We start from the raw sequence: 17,602 nt of genomic DNA, 5'->3' as shown, positions 1-17,602 counted from the left end.
AGAAGCCACAGGCCCCAGATTGTCACTCCTGGGACACCTAGTTCAGGAGCAGCCAGCCTTGCTCACTTTAGGAACTGAGCTGGCCACACAGGTGCTCTCTAGTTTATAAATCAGATAACCGTTTAACTTAGGTGTTGACTAGTTAGTAGTGCTAATCTTGCAGAACTTTTTTTTTTGCCCAAGTGAAGTTGCACATGGCTTTTCAGGTTAGACAGCAAGTTGGGTGTCACAAAGGGGCTCAGCAGAGCCTCCCTGAGGATGATGCAGGTGTTGCTGTGTCTGTGGTGCCACACTGCCTTTTGCGTATCCAGTGGAGAAAACCGGGATGGCCTGGGTCCATGTGCCCTCTTGGTCATTCTCAGGGACAGCCCTCAAGGAGATGGGAGAGTGGGGTCTCGGGTTGGTTTGGCGCCCTGTCCATCAGAAACCATCTTTCACACAAGTGCCTTGAGCCGAACCAGTGGCCTGGTAGAGCAGCAGCGTTGTGCCCCGTCACAGACCTTCACCACCACGCCCACGAGTGCTGTCAGAGAGCGGGGAGAAGCTTCCTCCCCTCCAGCTCCTGTGGAAGGAAACTAGGCCCGGAAGGAAGGATTTAGCAACTCTGAGAGGTCCTCAGGAACCTAAGGCAAAGAGCTGAGTTAAAAAGAGCCCTCTCTCAAGGACCTCAGTCCCGTCATCTGCACACCTGAAGCAGATTCTCCATCTGCTTATCATTTGTCACACAGTGAGGGATGTGTTTGGGCAGTGGAACTTGTGAGGAGCTTCCGGCTGAGACTAAATTCCAAACACCCACCTTGGCCCTTGGCACCCAACTGACCAGCTTGCGTTTGTTGTGCCTGCTTGGGCTGTGGCGAGGTGGGTGGGCTGAGCGCGGCCGTCTCTCGGGAACAGTGTGGGTGCCTGTTCCCAAATCACTACCTTGTTCCTTTCCTCTCCCTTCACTGGGACAGTCTCAACACACTGACCTTATCAAAGAAGTGGACATCTGATGAACCACCATCTTCGGAGGGATATACAGAAAAATTGTTCATTTGTTCTAAGTCAGAGAACCTGGCCACCCTTACCTATTTCAGGTAGTTCAGCCTCTCTTACTACCAGAAAAAAATGAGTGTGTCAGGGATGAAATAAATGCAGCATTTATTTAGTAGCCTGGGACCACAAACTGCCCCAGCCCCTTTTCCTACCTTTGAAGGTTCCTCTGTGCCAGAGTGCTCAGGAAAGCGAGAGGCATCAGTGAGGAGAGAGTGCGGTTTGGCACAAGGACCTTCTGAATCCACCCAGATGTGGCGTGTCTCCACCTCCCTGTTATGAACCCTTCTTATATATGGTTATGCTGCACATACATGCTCTTTTATTTCTCAAGCCAACATTTATCTTTGATGTTGCCTGGGGTCGGCCAGTGCTGGAACAACTTCTAAATATAGACGTACTAGCAGACTAAATCTTCGAGCCTGGCAGCAGTTCAGTTGGCCGGCGCAACCTTATTTTTTATTTGATTTATCTCTGCCGTTTCTGACAGACTGAACTATGCCTGTTACAAAGAGTGCCCAGCCCAGAATTGCTCAGCTCGTGTCTGGACCCAGCAGCCATAGGCTACAAGCACATAATAACTGATAGCCACACCCATGTAACTTTTTTAGCAGACAGTTATCAAATGTGGCAAGGGCAGATTGAGAGGGCAGCAGGCATGGCTGTGAAAGAGCCTGTAAGAGAAGGAGGTCGGTGGAAAGGGGCCATAGATCAAGAAAACATCGGGGAGAGTCACACCTATGTGACCGAAGGTCACCATGGATTCTGGCACCCTGTGTTGTCCATTCTTACTTTCTCGCTCCAGGAAGAGGAACAGGAAGGATCATTTCCAGTTTGTTAATTTGAAGGAGATTGAAAATATCAGCCAACTTCATCTGTTAGTGCCAGTTTTAGAAATAGCAGCTTCCAGGGTCATTAGTGCCAGGGTAATTGGAAATGTTAGCCAGAGCAACCACATTCCCCACAGTCTACAGAATTACTTCTGGCAGGAAAATACTGTAGCCTGAATTAATTGGAGTACGTGTGAGTTATATGTTAGAACTGGCAATGGATGTGTTAATTCCTTAACAGGAAAACAACCCGCTTAGTTGATTCATCTTCCCAAGTACTGAGGACAGCTTTGTGAAGACACTGAAGTTAAGGAGGAAGAAAAACTGACTTGAAAAAAATTGTTTTCAGCCTTTTAGTTACATAATTTTATAAATTAACAGTTACTTTTAAATATTTAACTTAAAAAATTAGTTGCAAATGAATCAAATTCTTTTCATATACTTAGATACCTTTTTTCAAATAGGCATCCCCACTTGTAATGTGATTTCTCCACTGGAACTTTATTCCACTTTATGCTTATAAACAGATACCAAAGAGAGTTTCACCTGCGGAGGCCCTTTGAAAAGCCTTAATTTGTTCCCTCATGTGGCTTTGGGTTATGCCTTCCCTAAACCATCGTCAAAAGACTGTTGTTTGTATATTTAAAAATCTCTCCACAGTTCTCTACAACTTTGGGGATAGCATTTTGAGAAACCTTAATTTAGTCTAAAATGTAACTCAGTAAGATGAAGTAACTTTAGTGCCATCGATTAACAATTTTTGTTTTTCTTTATTGTTGAAGAATATGGTTACATTTTTATCTTCTACAAAAATAGTTTTTTAAATTGCTTCAGGGAGGCCTTACTTTGTCGGATGGTTCTGAGGGAAGAGGCATGAACTGAGTGCATGTGGCAAACAAGCCTTTATCGGGCACACACTACACGTGTATTCTAGCATGCACACCCCCACTCCCTCACTTCCTGGCTGTTGGTAGTACAGGACTAATCCATAAAAGTTTACTGAGAAACTTCATACTAGTGACGTAAATGGATGGATATCAAAATAGAAGAGTAATGTTGCATAACAGATTAACTCAAAACTTAATGGCTTAATGGGGTTGATTTCTAATGCGCCTAGGCTATGGGGTGGGAATTTGAACAGGACACTGAGGAACTGTCTGGGTCCCGCAGTTACTAGAGCCCCACCTGGGAGGGCTCGTCGGAGTTCATATTTTCTAGTGCAGTCTTCCCTCACAAGTCCGGTGTTCACGGGTGGCTTTGGTAGGACCTCATCCGGGGCTCCTTCACAGCATGGCAGCCATTAGGGAGTCCGAACTGCAAAAGCTAATGTTCCCAGGGAAAAGACAGAAGCTGTGTCATCTCTTCAGACCTGGCCTTGGAAGTCACACGGCTTCATGTTCTCTCAGTCAAGTGAGTCACAAGCACACCCACATTCAGGAGAAGGGGCCATAGATTTTGCTCCTCAGTGGTAGATTATCAGAGTTTTTGGACGTGTAGAAAATCACCACCATGTGACACAAGGCTTCTCTCAACTCTCTGAGTCATGAGAAACCATTAATAAATCTTTTCCCCTTTATCTTTGTATAGCACATGTGGTATGTTTGAGTAACTAGACCATAGATACAAGGCCATGAACTTTGAAAGTACAACGTAACTCTTTCCTACGCCTGCTTCTCTTCTCGGTGTTCTGGGGAAAGGGAGAAGGAGGATGTAAATGTGCTCCCCAAAACGCAGGGCTCGGTCGGGACTCAGACCCTGCTCTGCTCAGGGAACAGGCGGAAGAGATCACTACCTGCCCCTTAGTGACCAGGAGAGGAAACCCAAGGGTGAGCGGTGCCTCTGCCAAATCATGTGTCTGCCTCGTGTCCTGCTCCTTTGTGTGACTCGCAGCAGGTCAGCAGAGTATTTACATTTTTGTTGGGGGGATAACTGAGGAATATAATTTTGCTTAATAGCTAATTTTTATCAAACTATAGATTAGGAAGTAATGAGAAATATTCAAGTAGACAGTTAAATTGTAGAAGATAAAAGCAGGAAAATGGAATCTGTGTCCCTCAAAATATTTAAAACCTTTTATATTTATAATTAAACTCAATTCATTTTAAACAATGAAACAATGTTTGAGAAGGTTAACATCTTTGTTCCTGTGGTCATTAGCGCATCTTGACAAAAAACGTTTCCGAGGGTGAGTCACTCTGTGTAGCCACATAAGTGTATTGCACGGGCTCCTCCAAGCTCTCTCCTCTCACCCCCACCTTCCCAAGACCAGACCCTTTCGAGTCTGACGGAGAGTGGGTGGTTATTGACATTTCTTCAGAATTTAGCAGGGACCTTGTTGGATCCAGAAGGACATCTGGATTCATTATTTTTAGACTTGTAACCAAATTCTTGACTCTTCTAAGAAAGTGAGGATGAGGATGGAGTAACAGAGAGGCAAATGCCACTAGAGTGTGTGCTATTCTAAGTGCTATAAGGCTGGAACTTTCCTCCAGAGATGTTGACCCCCTTTAGAAGGTGAATCTAGAACTGAAAGGCGACCCTTGCTCACCAAGGATAAGATGAATGAGATGTCCAGGCAGGCCAGGCCAGGCCAGGCGGGCTTCGTGGTAAATACGGTTTGCAGTACATGGGGGACCACACTGCCTGAGACATGCTAGTGGGAATGGAGAGTAGCCGAGCCAGTGAGGTCTAGAACGTAGATGATACGCGCTGTTTTTGTTCAGTGGTAAGACGCAGGACATAGCGGCCAACTGGGAAGCGTGGGACTGAGGAAGGGCTGATCGGGCACATTGCATGCATGCGGTCCAGCTCGCTGGCAGATCCAGTGCTCCCCTGGGGAGCAGATGAGACCAGAAGTACAGGGGGTGGTGCCCTGGGCTCTGGTTGCCAAACGGTTCCACGTGTCTCAGCGCCCAGAGTATTGAGTTGGTGCTCTCGGGGTAGGTCTGGGTGTGGGGTGACGGTAGATTAGCAAGGACTATAAATTCATTTGAATGAGAAGAGAAACAAAAGAAAGCAACTCAAGTTCATAGTCCCGCACCTCATGCCAGATGAGTGCTGTGAAGTGTATTGGCACACAATTGATTCGTACTTCAAGATTGCTTCACATTGCAGTAAAGATTAGCTTTGCCCTTGAATGAACCTAATGTGTGCTCGGGCGTGGCCTACATTGTGAAATGGAAACAAGCCAGGGAACCCTGAAAATCTGCCCTTTCTGGCCTGCGGACGCTGGCAGTAGAACCTGAGGCCAGAACAAGGCTGGGTGTTACATTGCCTCGTGGCAGATGGAGCCCAGGGGCCAGAATGATCAAGGGTGTGGGCTCAAAGCCCCGCTCCCCTTTTTCTCTAATTGGGGTGAAGTTTTCTTCTCTTCCCCAGGAGAGCAGGAACTCAGATGCTCATCTTAGGGAGATTCTGGTCTCCCTGGAAGATTCTGCCCTGGAAGAGCATCCTAGCCCCAGCTTTTCCCTTGGGCACCAGTCAGCTCCTGGGCCTTTGAGACCCACTCCTAACCCCCCACTCTCCACTCTGCATTCTGCTCTCCTCTCCTCTGTGTGAATCACAAGTGGCCTAGCAGCAGTGGTTGACCAGGGTAGGGCCTGGGCCCAGGACGGACCTGCTCCCTGTGTTTGACCGGAGTATTGACAACAGTGGTCAGATCGCCCCTTTCTTTTAGGGCCATGTTCTAGTGGGAAAGTTTGCATCAGGATGGCCTTAAATATTACGTGTAAGTTTTCTTTCCAAGTAAAGGTGGTCTATCTCAGGAATCCTGTGTCATTTACATTAGATTTTATTAGAACAGGAGACATTTCACAGTTCGTAATCTCTCAAAATCATTTGAAGCCATGCTACCTATAAAATCTGGAAGTTATGATTTGCCATCTGTAAAGGTTCACTCATATTAAAGGCTTACACATATTTAATTTCTGATAAACAATGATTAAGCATTCATATTGAAAGCCCTGTCAGTTTGTCTGAATGTTTCAGTCTTCCAGATCATTGAAGGGGGCTTTCTCCATCCTCATTTGCTTCCTTCTCAGTTGTGGATCACTGTTCCCTGAATGACATTTTATGAATGTTACTTTTTTCTTCCCAGGTGGCCCTTTTAAAATAATCTCCATATCATACATGAATACTTCCTTTTACTCAAAAGCTTCTCTCAGGTCTGAAATATTTTAACCCAACTTTCCATCGTGTTTGCTTTATTCTCAGTGACGTCTAAAAATTCACCGATAAGCTTTACTTCTTTAATTCTGTAAACTATTTGTATCCTTCCACCTTCTGACTCTGTAGGCTCTGGTTCTCAAACTTGATTCTAAGGTTCCCACAAGTCTGGCTTTTTTTTTTTTTTTTTCATGTTCTTAAGGACCATGCACAAAGTACACCTTGGAAGGCAGTAAGATGGAAAATTTGGCATACTCTGTCTAAACAAGTTGGAGTTTATTTAGCAATTGTTCCTCATACTGAAGTAGAAATTGAAAATAAAAATGTTAGCAACATAGGAAATGTCTTAAAGGTTACAGAATGCCTTCCCCTTCCCCCGCCCCACACCATGCTTTAGTGAGCCCCGGTGCTGTGGCCCTTTAAAAGATAAACGTCTAGTTCTCATCAGTGATGCCTCCGTGCTCTTTTTTCTCATTTAAATCACAGACAGTCTGGTTTTCACCATATTGAAGCAAATCAACCTAGTAAGGAACAGACTGGCTTTTATTTACTGGCTGCAGTTCTGAGCACCAGAAATGGGCAAAGGAGGCCAAACAAAGAAATAGGAAAAATGAGGCATTGAAGGGGAGCCAGCGTTGGGTTTGGAAGGGATGAGGCTTCCGTGGCGGCAGGATGTGCCTTTCTTGTTCTGTTTACTCTGAGCTCAGAAATAGAGGAAAAAGAAGGTAGATCACACTGCAGCCCGAGAGGGATGCAGAACATACCAGGGCGTAGAGTGTAATCAGACACTGGCTGTCATTATGCAAATGTGTGTATAAAGAGCTTTTAGATGAGTAAATCGTCTGCAGCAGCCTTAACACTCAAGGTTAAAGTAAGCGGAAGGACACAGTGACTTCACTCAAGGAGCAGCGGAAAATGCTATGCTTTACTGTTGGCACCTGAATGTTCTTTGAACCCTTGATAAAAAAGACTTTTGGATCTTAAAGAGATTCAGACTTCTCCTCCCTTCCTGGAAAGGCACCACCTTGCCCAGGGAGGGGCGGGTGGGGAAGGAGCAGTGTGAGGACGCAGGTGGCAAGGTTATTTTTAATCTGGTCACCCTAGTAACACTTCCAGCTAGTTGTATGTTTATTTGGTTTTTAATTAAAATTTACCTGGAATGTGTTTTAATGGTAAGCATTTGGAGGTCTGCTTAAAGGAAGGAAGTGTTTGAATTTGCTTAGGAGAAAAATGTGCTTTCGTCTTTTATTTTAATAAAATAAATGGAGACTTCAAACATATTTCTGAAGGCCCAGGGCACAACCATCTGATTAGAATGCTAAGGTACTTTCAATGTTAGTGGGTGTATTTCTTTGCGTGAACGTAGACAAAATACTGTGGATTATGGGTAGGAAAGTTTTGTTCTAGCATACTGCTGCTGGGAGTGTTCCATGCCTCTGAGCACGGCACAGAGCAGTCAGGTTCTGGGGTGGTTTTTTTTCGTATTCATTGGTCTATTAAGAGAATCCACTGGAGTGTTTTCTTTTCACTTCAAGGAATTTGAAGCATCATTTAAGACTAAAAAGGCATTAAAAATATATTTCCAGTCTCATAAGACACTTAAGAGTAGCTGTAATACATAAAAATGAATTCAGCCAATGTTCCAAGTGCTTATCAGCCATTCATTTCACCTCTGCAAGCATTGATTGAGCTCCCAGATTGTCCGAAGCACTGTTATGAGAACAGCAGATGTGGATGAGATGATTCAAAGGCATGTGACCAATATTTAGGGATCAGTGAGCAAACAGCTCACCGTCACTGGAATGTACAAGTGGGGAGATTGGTGGCTTGGGCAGGACAGGGGAGGAGAGGGGAGACTGGGGAGGCTTTCCTGGCAGGCCAAACTGCGTGGACGGTCCTCAGCTGCTGGGCAGACGCTGGGAAGGGCCGTCCATGCATTCCCCACCCTGGCAGTCCCTCCAGGGCCACAGACTTCCTCTCAGTTGGTCGGACTGGACAGTGTGACCGACCTGAGTGAGGGAGATTTGAGAAGTTGGGTATCGTCGTGTGCCTGAGAGGGCCTTTTTATTTTGTTGACCAAAGCCACCTTAGAAGTGTCACAGATACAGTGCATTATTCATCTCAGTTACAGAAATTTCTGAAGTGCCTTCATATTGCAGATGACATTTCATTGAGAGTGTTTTTATGTGCAACTAAAAACACTTTGCTGGAAGCTTTCCTGCTCCAGGAAAGCTTGGTTTAGTTCATCCAAACTAGGAAGTTAAACAGTTATTCAGAATATTCCTTCATTTTCTCATGGTTATTTTTTAAAAACGGAGGTGTCTTGTTTCACTCTTCTCGCAGGGAAAGAGAAACAGTGGTTTCAGGCAGTGCTTCTTCGGGAGCCAGAAGCACTGCAAGTTGACGAAGCTCTGTCCAGCCATGGGGTACACGTTCCGGCTGGCTGCCCGGAACGACATCGGTACCAGGTACGCGGTTCCTTGTCTTCCCCTGTGTGGCCGTGGTGAGCGTTCCTCTCGTGCTGCCGGAAGGCACGCGGACGCCCCCTGCCTCCACACTGAACCCGTTTAAGGTTTTTTGAGAAGGAATCTTAATCAGAGGGAAGACGGCCACTTCGGAGGTGATAGTGCCGCCGGGCGGCCCCTTTGCAGTCTTGCAAACAATAATGCAAAGGCCCCGGGAGGCGCCTCTGAGAACCAAGATGAAGGTCACGAGTGCAGATAGTGAAAGGAATCGCTCTCGTGGCTGCATTTTTTCCAGGTCCCGCGCCTTTGTCTTTCGTCATGTTAGTGAACTACTCATTCTGTTACCTTTTTCAATTATGTGCATTTCCTGATACAAAGAAAGGGGTGCTGGCCAGCCATTGTTGTCCGGCTGTGGTCGGATACTTACCGGAGGGGAGAAATCCAAAACTGCCGGGGTACCACAGCTTAGAGGCCGCCGGAGGAGCACACGAGCAGGTGTCCAGCAAAGCATCGGTGGTTGCAGACGCTTTAAGCAGCCATATTTCAAGTGCGCTTCCTTGATAACTCTTGATTAAAGTAAAAGTCTTTTCATCCCTGCTTATTGAAAATCCCAAAGGTTCAGCACATCACTGGTCCCCAGCCTTTTTTGTCTTCATCTCCACCCATGATAGCCGTTGTTGTTTTAGAGTTCATTGCTTGAAGAGTGACAACAATAAAGGCTTCTGTGGTTGAAGAATTTGTAAATGATGGGAAATACCCACAAACTTCTGAAAAGTAGCACTGTGTGTATTTGTAAAATATTTGTTTTATCAGCAGACATTATTTATGTTCACGTTGAGTCGAAGCCCCTTTGGTAGCTGTGGCTCATAGCTTGGTAAACATTGCACTAAATTGTGCTTTCTGTGGGGTGCTTTTGGGGGAAAATAAGTTCTTAAATTATGTCCTACAGTGCAGTGTGCTTTTAAAGCATGGGACTAAAGGGGGGCATTGGCAAATAAAAGTTCTGGTAGGAAGCATCTCAAAATGCCTTCCTTTGCTTGCTGAACCCCTAGGCCCCAGACTTTCCACCCCAAGCAGCTTGGGCAGTAGGCACACCTGTCCTTCCCCATTGAAAGTACTGAGGCTCTTCCCATGCTCCTGAACCTGTGCGCTCCTGGGTTTATTTCTCTGCAGTGGTTATAGCCAAGAGGTGGTATGCTACACCCTAGGAAACATTCCTCAGATGCCCTCCGCACCAAGGCTCGTTCGAGCTGGGGTCACCTGGGTCACGCTGCAGTGGAATAAACCGGAAGGCTGTTCACCTGAGGAAGCGGTCACCTACACCTTGGAAATCCAGGAGGATGAAAATGTAAGTTTTGCTGATCTTACACCCTTGCGTGTGTTCTGTGTAAGTCAGTATTGGCATAACTACAGGATCCCATGAAAGTAGATCGGCTGCACAAATTCAAAACCAAACCCTTAACGTCACCCACTACAACGACCACCACTGGCAGCAACCTGTCCTTTACACGGTCTTTCCCATCTCAGTGCGTGGCATCTCCATCCTCTCCTGTGGGGAACTAAAAACCCTCCCAGTCATCCTTGACTCTGTATAATCAGTCAGCAAATCCTTTTAAATCCTCCTTTGGGAATTATTCAGAAATATCACTATTTCTCAACACCTCCACAACGACGCCTCTTTCACAAGCCACCAGTCTCACCTCTGGATTACTGTGATGGCGTCTGAAGTACTCCTGCCCCCTTCACCCTGACTTTACTAGACTGAGCCCTCCGCAGGAAGCCTGGGTGATCCTGTTAGATAGAATACGATCCTGCCAGTGCTTCCCATCTCAGTGCTGCCCTCTGCCTTCCAGAGGAGAGGCCTGCGCTCTCCCGACGCCCACAGCCTTTGTTCCTGCCACTGCAGTGTCAGGGAGCACACCAGGGCAGCCCTGGCCGCAGGGCCTTCTCGGGGGCCTAGGCCTCGAGGCTCGGATGCCCTTCCGGATGGCTGTGACTCACCTCCCTCATTTCCTTGAGGCCTCTCCTCACGTCACCTATTTGGAGAGCCCTTTCCTGACCTGTAAAGCAGAGCCGTCTAATCCAGCTTTCCGTGACAAAAGTGTTCTATAGTTTGTGCTGACCAATCGGTAGTGCCTATTTCCGTATGACTGTTGAACATTTAAATATGGCTGTGGGCTCAAGGAATGGAATTTTTAATTGTGTTTAAGTGTGAAGAGCCCCACGTGGCTGCCTTATCTAACCTGTGCAGCCACGGGAAGCAGCGTCTTACTAGGTCCACCATTCTGTCCTTTTTCCCAGCTTAATTTTTTGTCACAGCACTTAGCACCGTGTGATATGCTTCATGTGTATATACAGGCTTCGTTTTGTGTTAGTCACTTTCTCCAGTGGGCACGTTAGTTGCTCCGGCCTGTCCTTGGGCAGTACTGAACCCCTAGGGCCTAGCAGAGAGGGCCTGGTGCACAGGAGGTCTCAGTGATGTTGGATGGGTGGGTCATAGTCATACTGAATGAATTCTGTGCATTCGGCTTTTAGTGGGATATTTATTCTCTTAAAGGATCATTCCTTCCCCATCCAAGCTGTCCTTTCTTCCTTGGCCAGAAGAGGACACTGTGTGGTCAGAAATCTCAGCCACAGTTTATTGCATAGCACATTGCAGCTTGGCAGTGAAGACCTCAACACAAGAGGCTTTTTTTCAGGACAACATTGTTAAATAATTATTTAAAATATGTACTGCTTTGTAACAACTACCATTTGGTGGTTAAGTTTCTTCATTTAAAATGCTTATTGAGTAACCAGGGAAAGTTTGCTCTTAAGGAAAGCATATGGTGGCATCTATGCAAAGTCGATTTTTACGTTCTCCCCGAGAGCCTTGTTCTCATTTAAAATAATAGTACTAGCCTCACGGTAAAGTTGAACAGACCCAGGAGAAATTGCAGTGTGACAAGTGCTGAATTTTCCCCTGAAGCTAGAGTGCTGTCCTCGGCACCTGCGCTCTGGACACCTTTGCGGCAGCTGCCAGACCTCGGGCCTCCTGGCAATGGTGGAAAGAGGCAGCACGTAAACCCCACACACACCAGTGTTTAGTGTCCAGATTTGATGGTACTGATGTTTCTTTCTGGCTTTGCCCTTTCAGGATAACCTTTTCCACCCAAAATACACTGGAGAGGATTTAACCTGTACTGTGAAAAATCTCAAAAGAAGCACACAGTATAAATTCAGGGTGAGTCAGTCATTTTAATACCTGAACTGCTTAAAAAAGAAGCTGTTTTATGTTTCACCCATTTACTATTTTAAACTGATGCTACAGACCAATTTTTTTAATTCACTGCATTTATATTTTTAAAAAAACATAAAATGCACACCAAACGTTAATTTTAAAACCTACTTTTGGGAGAGAAAACTGTCGTAATGTGCTGTAATAAATTGCTTTACAGCATGGCCACACCGCCCCACCCGGGAAGACCCAAACCAGATGCTGGGTGCGCCTGTCTCTCACCTGCACGCCACACCCTCCGCTTCGCTCTTTCTCCTTTTAATCAGATTTTTCTTCTACTCTCCATTTTCCTTTGTGCTTCTGCCCGCTTTTTTTCTCAATCGTTTTATTTTTCTTTACCCACTCACTTCCTACTTAGGCTTTTTGCTTTGTTAACAACCACCATTAATGCCAATGCAGGATTTTATGTTGTAGCCAAAACCAGTGCATTGCAACCACTAAGAGAGAGAAAACCAGGCTGCTGCAGACTGTTTACTGCCTTGCTTTCCAGTGTGACTGTGTGCATTTTGGAGGGAGAAGACCCCACCCTCCCTTCTGTAATTTGGGGGTCAGATGGTGTTACTGGGCAGGTAGTAGTCACTCAGGACACAGCTGTCAGATTATCAAGTGAAGGTTGTGACTATTTGAGGAAAATGATAGTTTCTGAGATTTTAAAGAACCCTTGCTATTTGACCCTGGCTGTGAGAACTTAGCTGTACTGCTAGGGTTCCTCCACAAGGTGGCATTGCACTGCTCTTACCCAGGTGAGATTGTTCGGTCTGCTTTCTCCCCCTCCATGTTTTCCTTCCACAGAAACTAAGCATAGGTGGAGCTAACTGGCATTGTCTTGTGTCTTCTTGAAAGAGTAGAATGTCAGCTGCAACCCACCTTATTTTACTTTTCACTGTTAATAGCCAACTATAAAGAAAATAATTACTTCATACATGCTTAGAAAGCAGTAATTTGAGATTGAGAGAGAAAACGTGTATGTGTGTGTCTGTGTGTGTCTGTGTGAGTTTATGGATGGCTTGATCTTGCCATGTTAAAAAATCACCGATTTGATAGCTGGTATCTCAAGCATGTTCATGTTCTCTCGGTTGTGGTGTAGCTGACTGCTTCGAACCTGGAAGGGAAAAGCTGCCCCAGCGAAGTCTTGGTTTGTACGACGAGTCCCGACAGGCCCGGACCACCTACCAGACCCCTCATTAAAGGCCCAGTTACATCACACGGCTTTAGTGTCAAGTGGGGTATGTTTTGCTGCTGTTGCTTCTTTTTGGTCAGATTTTTTTTTAATGTATTAATTTCAGTAGTGACAAACCAAAACAAAAATTAAAGGGCAGTATTACAATACTTACAGGGGTTTTACACATTTGGAAAAAGTATCTGAGAAACATCCAGCGAACTACACAAATTAGTAAAATGGACAATTTTAAAAGCATCTCATGCCCTGGTATAGCTCAGTGGATTGAGCATGGGCCTGTGAAGCAAAGGGTCACCAGTTTGATTCCCAGTCAGGGCACATGCCTGGGTTGCAGGCCAGGTCCCTGGTTGGGGGGCACATGAGAGGCAACCACACACTGATGTTTCTCTCCCAGTCTTTCCCTTTCCCATCCCCTCTCTCTAAAAATAAATAAATAAAATACTAAAAAATAAAAGCATCTCACCATACTTTCTGATTTTCCTGTATTACATGGTTTTCCTTCTATATTTTTAATGTATTATTGGTTTGAATATAGTAATCTCTGAGTATATGTTTCATTCTTCAATAGCTTGCCCTTAAGAAAGTAGTCATATTTAATGTAAAAAATTGTTTTATAAAGTTAACTTTGAAGATAAATTTCAAAATTTAGTTATGCCATCATGAGTAAATTTTGGCATGCACAGTGTTTGAATTAAAATGAACTAGGATCACTTTAGATTTTGTTGTAATTTGTATATGACCAGCCAGAGGTCTTCAACTTCAGGCACTTTTCCTATTTAAGTTCCTTGTGTGTAGTGGTTGGGGCATCACCTCTGCTGCTTCTATCATTTCAAGTGCGTGAACGCCATTAGGATGCCGATAAACATTTGCAATTAAATGGAAAGCCTTTATGATATGTATATAACCATCACTAATGTCATAATAATAATAGTTACCTAAAATGTAAAAAAAAAAGTAGGATTTAAAATAAGATTTTATGTGACAGCCCAAGTAATATAAAGGGAACTTAAAGTGTTATTAAATCATTGTTGGAGACCAACCACTGAGACGTATAATTGTTTCAAGAATTATTTTGAGGTGACATAATTTTGAGACAGAATTTTTAGGGTATGTATTTCCCCGGAAGATTGATATGATTAAGAGAAGCTATAAAAGTCTAGATGTGCTTTTTGCCAGACTGTCAAGCCTTCTTGTCCTCAGAAAATCTTAGAAGGTTCTGTGAACACCCTGTATTTACTTTTATTAGCCATATGCTGTGATATTTAACTTTGTTGTTTTAAATATCTATTACTGAAGTCTTTATGCATTAATGGAAACAGCAGGTCAAAGGAGAAGGGAAGTAAAGTTTGAGTCTATACGTGAGTAATCTGAGTAAAATGTGGAGGTGGCTGACCCATAGCTGAGGGAAGGCCTGCGTGGTCTTGCAAAATTACAGTGAAGATGTGTTTCTGCTGAGAAGAGAAAAGTCGCACGCAGTCAGGAGAGGACAAAACACGCAGAGTGCTGCAGAGCTCTGCTCATGAGCAGAACCTCTTCTCAAACCGCCTCTTCAGTGCACGTACTCATTGATCCCCATCTCTGGTTTTATATCAGTTTCACTTGGGAAATAAAGTTTGATCAATTGCAGGCTGTGGTGGTACAGATTCATTGTATTCTGATGTTTTGTTTATTTTGTCAATAAATGTTGCACTTCTCTTTCTATCATCGTCCATCTCTCAAAAGAATCTGGCCACAAGTGAAATAAAAAGAAAAACATAAATATTCCATCTTATATAAAAATCACTAAGTATGAAAGCAGGTTTCAGAATTCTCAAAGTAAATGTATTAACATAAGTCTTAAAAAATCAATTCATATTTTCAGTTTTGCTCATGTTTCACTAAATAAATGTTCTTTGTCATTTCTAGCTGTGAGAACTTTGAATAATCTGATAGTATTTAAGGTGTCTTGGTGTTTTTGTTTGTTTCTTTTGTTTGCCAAGAAAGAAGTGGCATGAAATAATATTAATTGTGCCTTTTGGTTAAATGCAGAATTAAGGCAGTGTAATATTAAATGATTTTGTGGGTTTCAGTGATATTTACCAATGAAAATCAATGTCCTTTCATAATTAACATAGCATTTGCTTATTTTCCAGATCCTCCAAAGGACAATGGTGGTTCAGAAATACTCAAGTACTTGCTGGAGATCACTGATGGAAATTCTGAAGGTGAAGTTTTTGGAAATGCTTTTATTCAGTTCCAAAGCAAGCCCTATTTTCTAATATGAGAAACATCTGTATAGTAATAGTGGGCAAGCATTCATTCTAAAGCAGGGATGTCAAACTCATTTTCACCAGGGGCCACATCAGCCTTGCAGTTGCCTTCAAAGAGCTAAATATAGAGCTCCTTGCCCTTAGTTAGAAGTAGTTACATTCATACAGTCCTAAAATTACATTTGGCCCTTTGAGGGCAACCTGGAGGCTGATGTGGCCCCAGTGAAAATGACTTTGACACCCTGTTCTAATGGCAGAAATGTTGTAATGAAATCTTAACCACATATTGACAGTTTTTCTCTGTCAAACACAGCATCAAGGAGGAAAATCTGCTTGATGTATATTTTATCATGTTTTTAAATTTTCTGTTATTTCTTTAAGCCAGAGGTCCTAAATTAATAGACTAATTCCATTTAGTTCTTTTCCCCTCCTTTGGAGCACTTTCTCTGGACATTCTCATAAACAGAGTGAATGTCAGAAGCAATCAGCAGGAAAGATAAGGTGGGGGCAGCAGACAAGTTAGGTAGCCTACGAATTCTCCTGTACAATTCTCATGTACATTCTCATATAACAAGTTATAAAATGTTCTTTTCATCTTTGTTCTTATTTCTGAGTTAGATTGTTTACTCATTACTTGTCATACTACATGGACCAAAGTGGGACAAGTTTGTATATCAGGTTCCTCAAATAATGCCTTTTTAAAAAATTCATAGATCTTTCTAAAAAGTTCATTAAGCTTTTTAAAAAGTATAGTCACCAGAACTCTAAAAATGATTTATCCCACTCTTCTAATAATCATTGTGTTCACTGTCAATCCAAAGTGATCCCTGCATGGCAGCCCCACATGCTGCAAGAAAAAGAGTCAACAGTAACTTTACAAACCAGCGGTCCAGGTGTGTGGCCAGCCCTTTATTCTGTACCACAGAAACCACCTGGGGTGCTCTGGTTTTCCTGTTAGTCGGGTCCTATTTTAAACTAGAAACATGAGAATGCTTTGAGATGGGCACAGCTGTTGTCAGTATAATGCCGTATTCTCTACATTAGAACACCCACCTGAGAGACGAGGCATGTAGGTGTGTGCAGTGGCTTTTTGTGAAAACCTAAGTGTAGTGCAGATTGTCATGGCTCTTGACCACTAACGACAAGTCAAAAGTAGATGTCATTCTCTACTTAGAGTCAACAGTTTTGCCAGTGCATAGAGTGATACTTGAAACTTTTTAGTGGTCCTTATTCCCATTTGGCTTTTCAGTATAGGTTTTCTAATCAGCATTATCAGGATTACTATCTTTAATGTTCCCCCTTCCCCGGTGGCCCTAGTGCATGTAACGTAATTGTAAATCTAGCTGAATAAGCAACCATGGTAATTCATGGACATTACTTTGGTAAAATAACACAGAATGGGGTAAAAACATTTTCCCTACAACAGCTTCATGGAGTAAAAGGCTTTTGTAAAACAGTTAAACAGACATGTAGCATCAGTGGGAGCAAAACAGGAGGAAAAGCCAGCCCAGCAGCCCAGATTGGTGAGGCAGGCAGTGGGTCAAAGCAGCTCCAAAAGCTTGTTCCCTGGTGGCATCAGCTTCATCGGGCATCCGGCCTCCTCCAGTGGCCCCGATTGCTTTCTTTAACCCCAAGAAGGGTCAGATAACTGGATCACATACTGAGTGTTTCCTCTTTGTTACACTCATACACATTTTTGTCTTTTAAGTGGGGCTCCATGAAGATAGCAGGCCTTTACCCAAAGGACTCAGTCTGTAATGGGAGGTTTTCATTCAGTTTCCCTCCCTGCAACCTCCAGGCAGATAAAAGCAGGGAGAAGCTCTTCAGCAGACTGACCAGAAACCTCATGCCTGAGGGGCCTTCCCCAGGCTCAGCTGGTCGCAGAGGCCTCCCCACACTGGGACCACGTCACAGCTGTCCTGACACAGTCCTGTCTCCTCTCACCACTCCCATGTGCCAACCACAGATCTGTGCGGTTTCCAGTGTGTAAACTGCTCAAAGTTGGAAAATGTAATAATGGCGATATTTCCTAGTCTAGCCAGCAGGACCTAGTATTAAAAATGACTCCACGTTATTTTAATATTTAACTTTGTAAAGGAAATGGAGAGAGAGCCCTTTGACCATTAGAAAGAAAGAGAATAGTTGATGCTGGTTTTCATGGAAACCGCTTAAAGCTTTTATTTTTTTAATTAGTTGTTGACGACTATTTACACTTTTACCAAAGGCATACCCTCATGCACGAGTCTTGTTTTTCAGCAGGCCAGTGGGAAGTGGCCTACAGCGGATCAGCCACAGAACACACGTTCGCCCACTTGAAGCCAGGCACTTTGTACAAACTCCGGGCATGCTGCATCAGTACTGGCGGGCACAGTCAGGTCGGTGGCGTTATGGTACGGATTTCAGCG

The 17,602-nt window shown here is 44.0% G+C and overlaps 1 protein-coding gene across 8 annotated transcripts in view; it reads left to right on the top strand.

Moving 5' to 3' along the window:
- The window catches only part of FNDC3B (fibronectin type III domain containing 3B), a 314,158-nt gene that overhangs the window by 247,211 nt on the left and 49,345 nt on the right, over positions 1-17,602 (top strand). For 4 of the 8 annotated variants that reach the window (XM_037137468.2, XM_053658015.1, XM_037137465.2 and 1 more), the window contains exons 12-17: positions 8,370-8,494; positions 9,665-9,839; positions 11,628-11,714; positions 12,856-12,994; positions 15,081-15,152; positions 17,454-17,587. In XM_037137468.2, coding sequence (XP_036993363.2) covers positions 8,370-8,494; positions 9,665-9,839; positions 11,628-11,714; positions 12,856-12,994; positions 15,081-15,152; positions 17,454-17,587 — 732 coding nt within the window. The remainder of the gene's footprint in view (positions 1-8,369; positions 8,495-9,664; positions 9,840-11,627; positions 11,715-12,855; positions 12,995-15,080; positions 15,153-17,453; positions 17,588-17,602) is intronic. The other 4 variants (XM_053658016.1, XM_037137470.2, XM_037137467.2 and 1 more) reach the window with 3 other exon arrangements.

Source organism: Artibeus jamaicensis, unplaced genomic scaffold, assembly GCF_021234435.1.
Source record: "Artibeus jamaicensis isolate MK-2021 breed Jamaican fruit bat unplaced genomic scaffold, CSHL_Jam_final scaffold_474, whole genome shotgun sequence".
Taxonomy (NCBI): domain Eukaryota; kingdom Metazoa; phylum Chordata; class Mammalia; order Chiroptera; family Phyllostomidae; genus Artibeus; species Artibeus jamaicensis.
The sequence above is the reverse complement of the archived record's forward strand: the minus strand, read 5'-3'. Positions and strand labels throughout refer to the sequence as shown.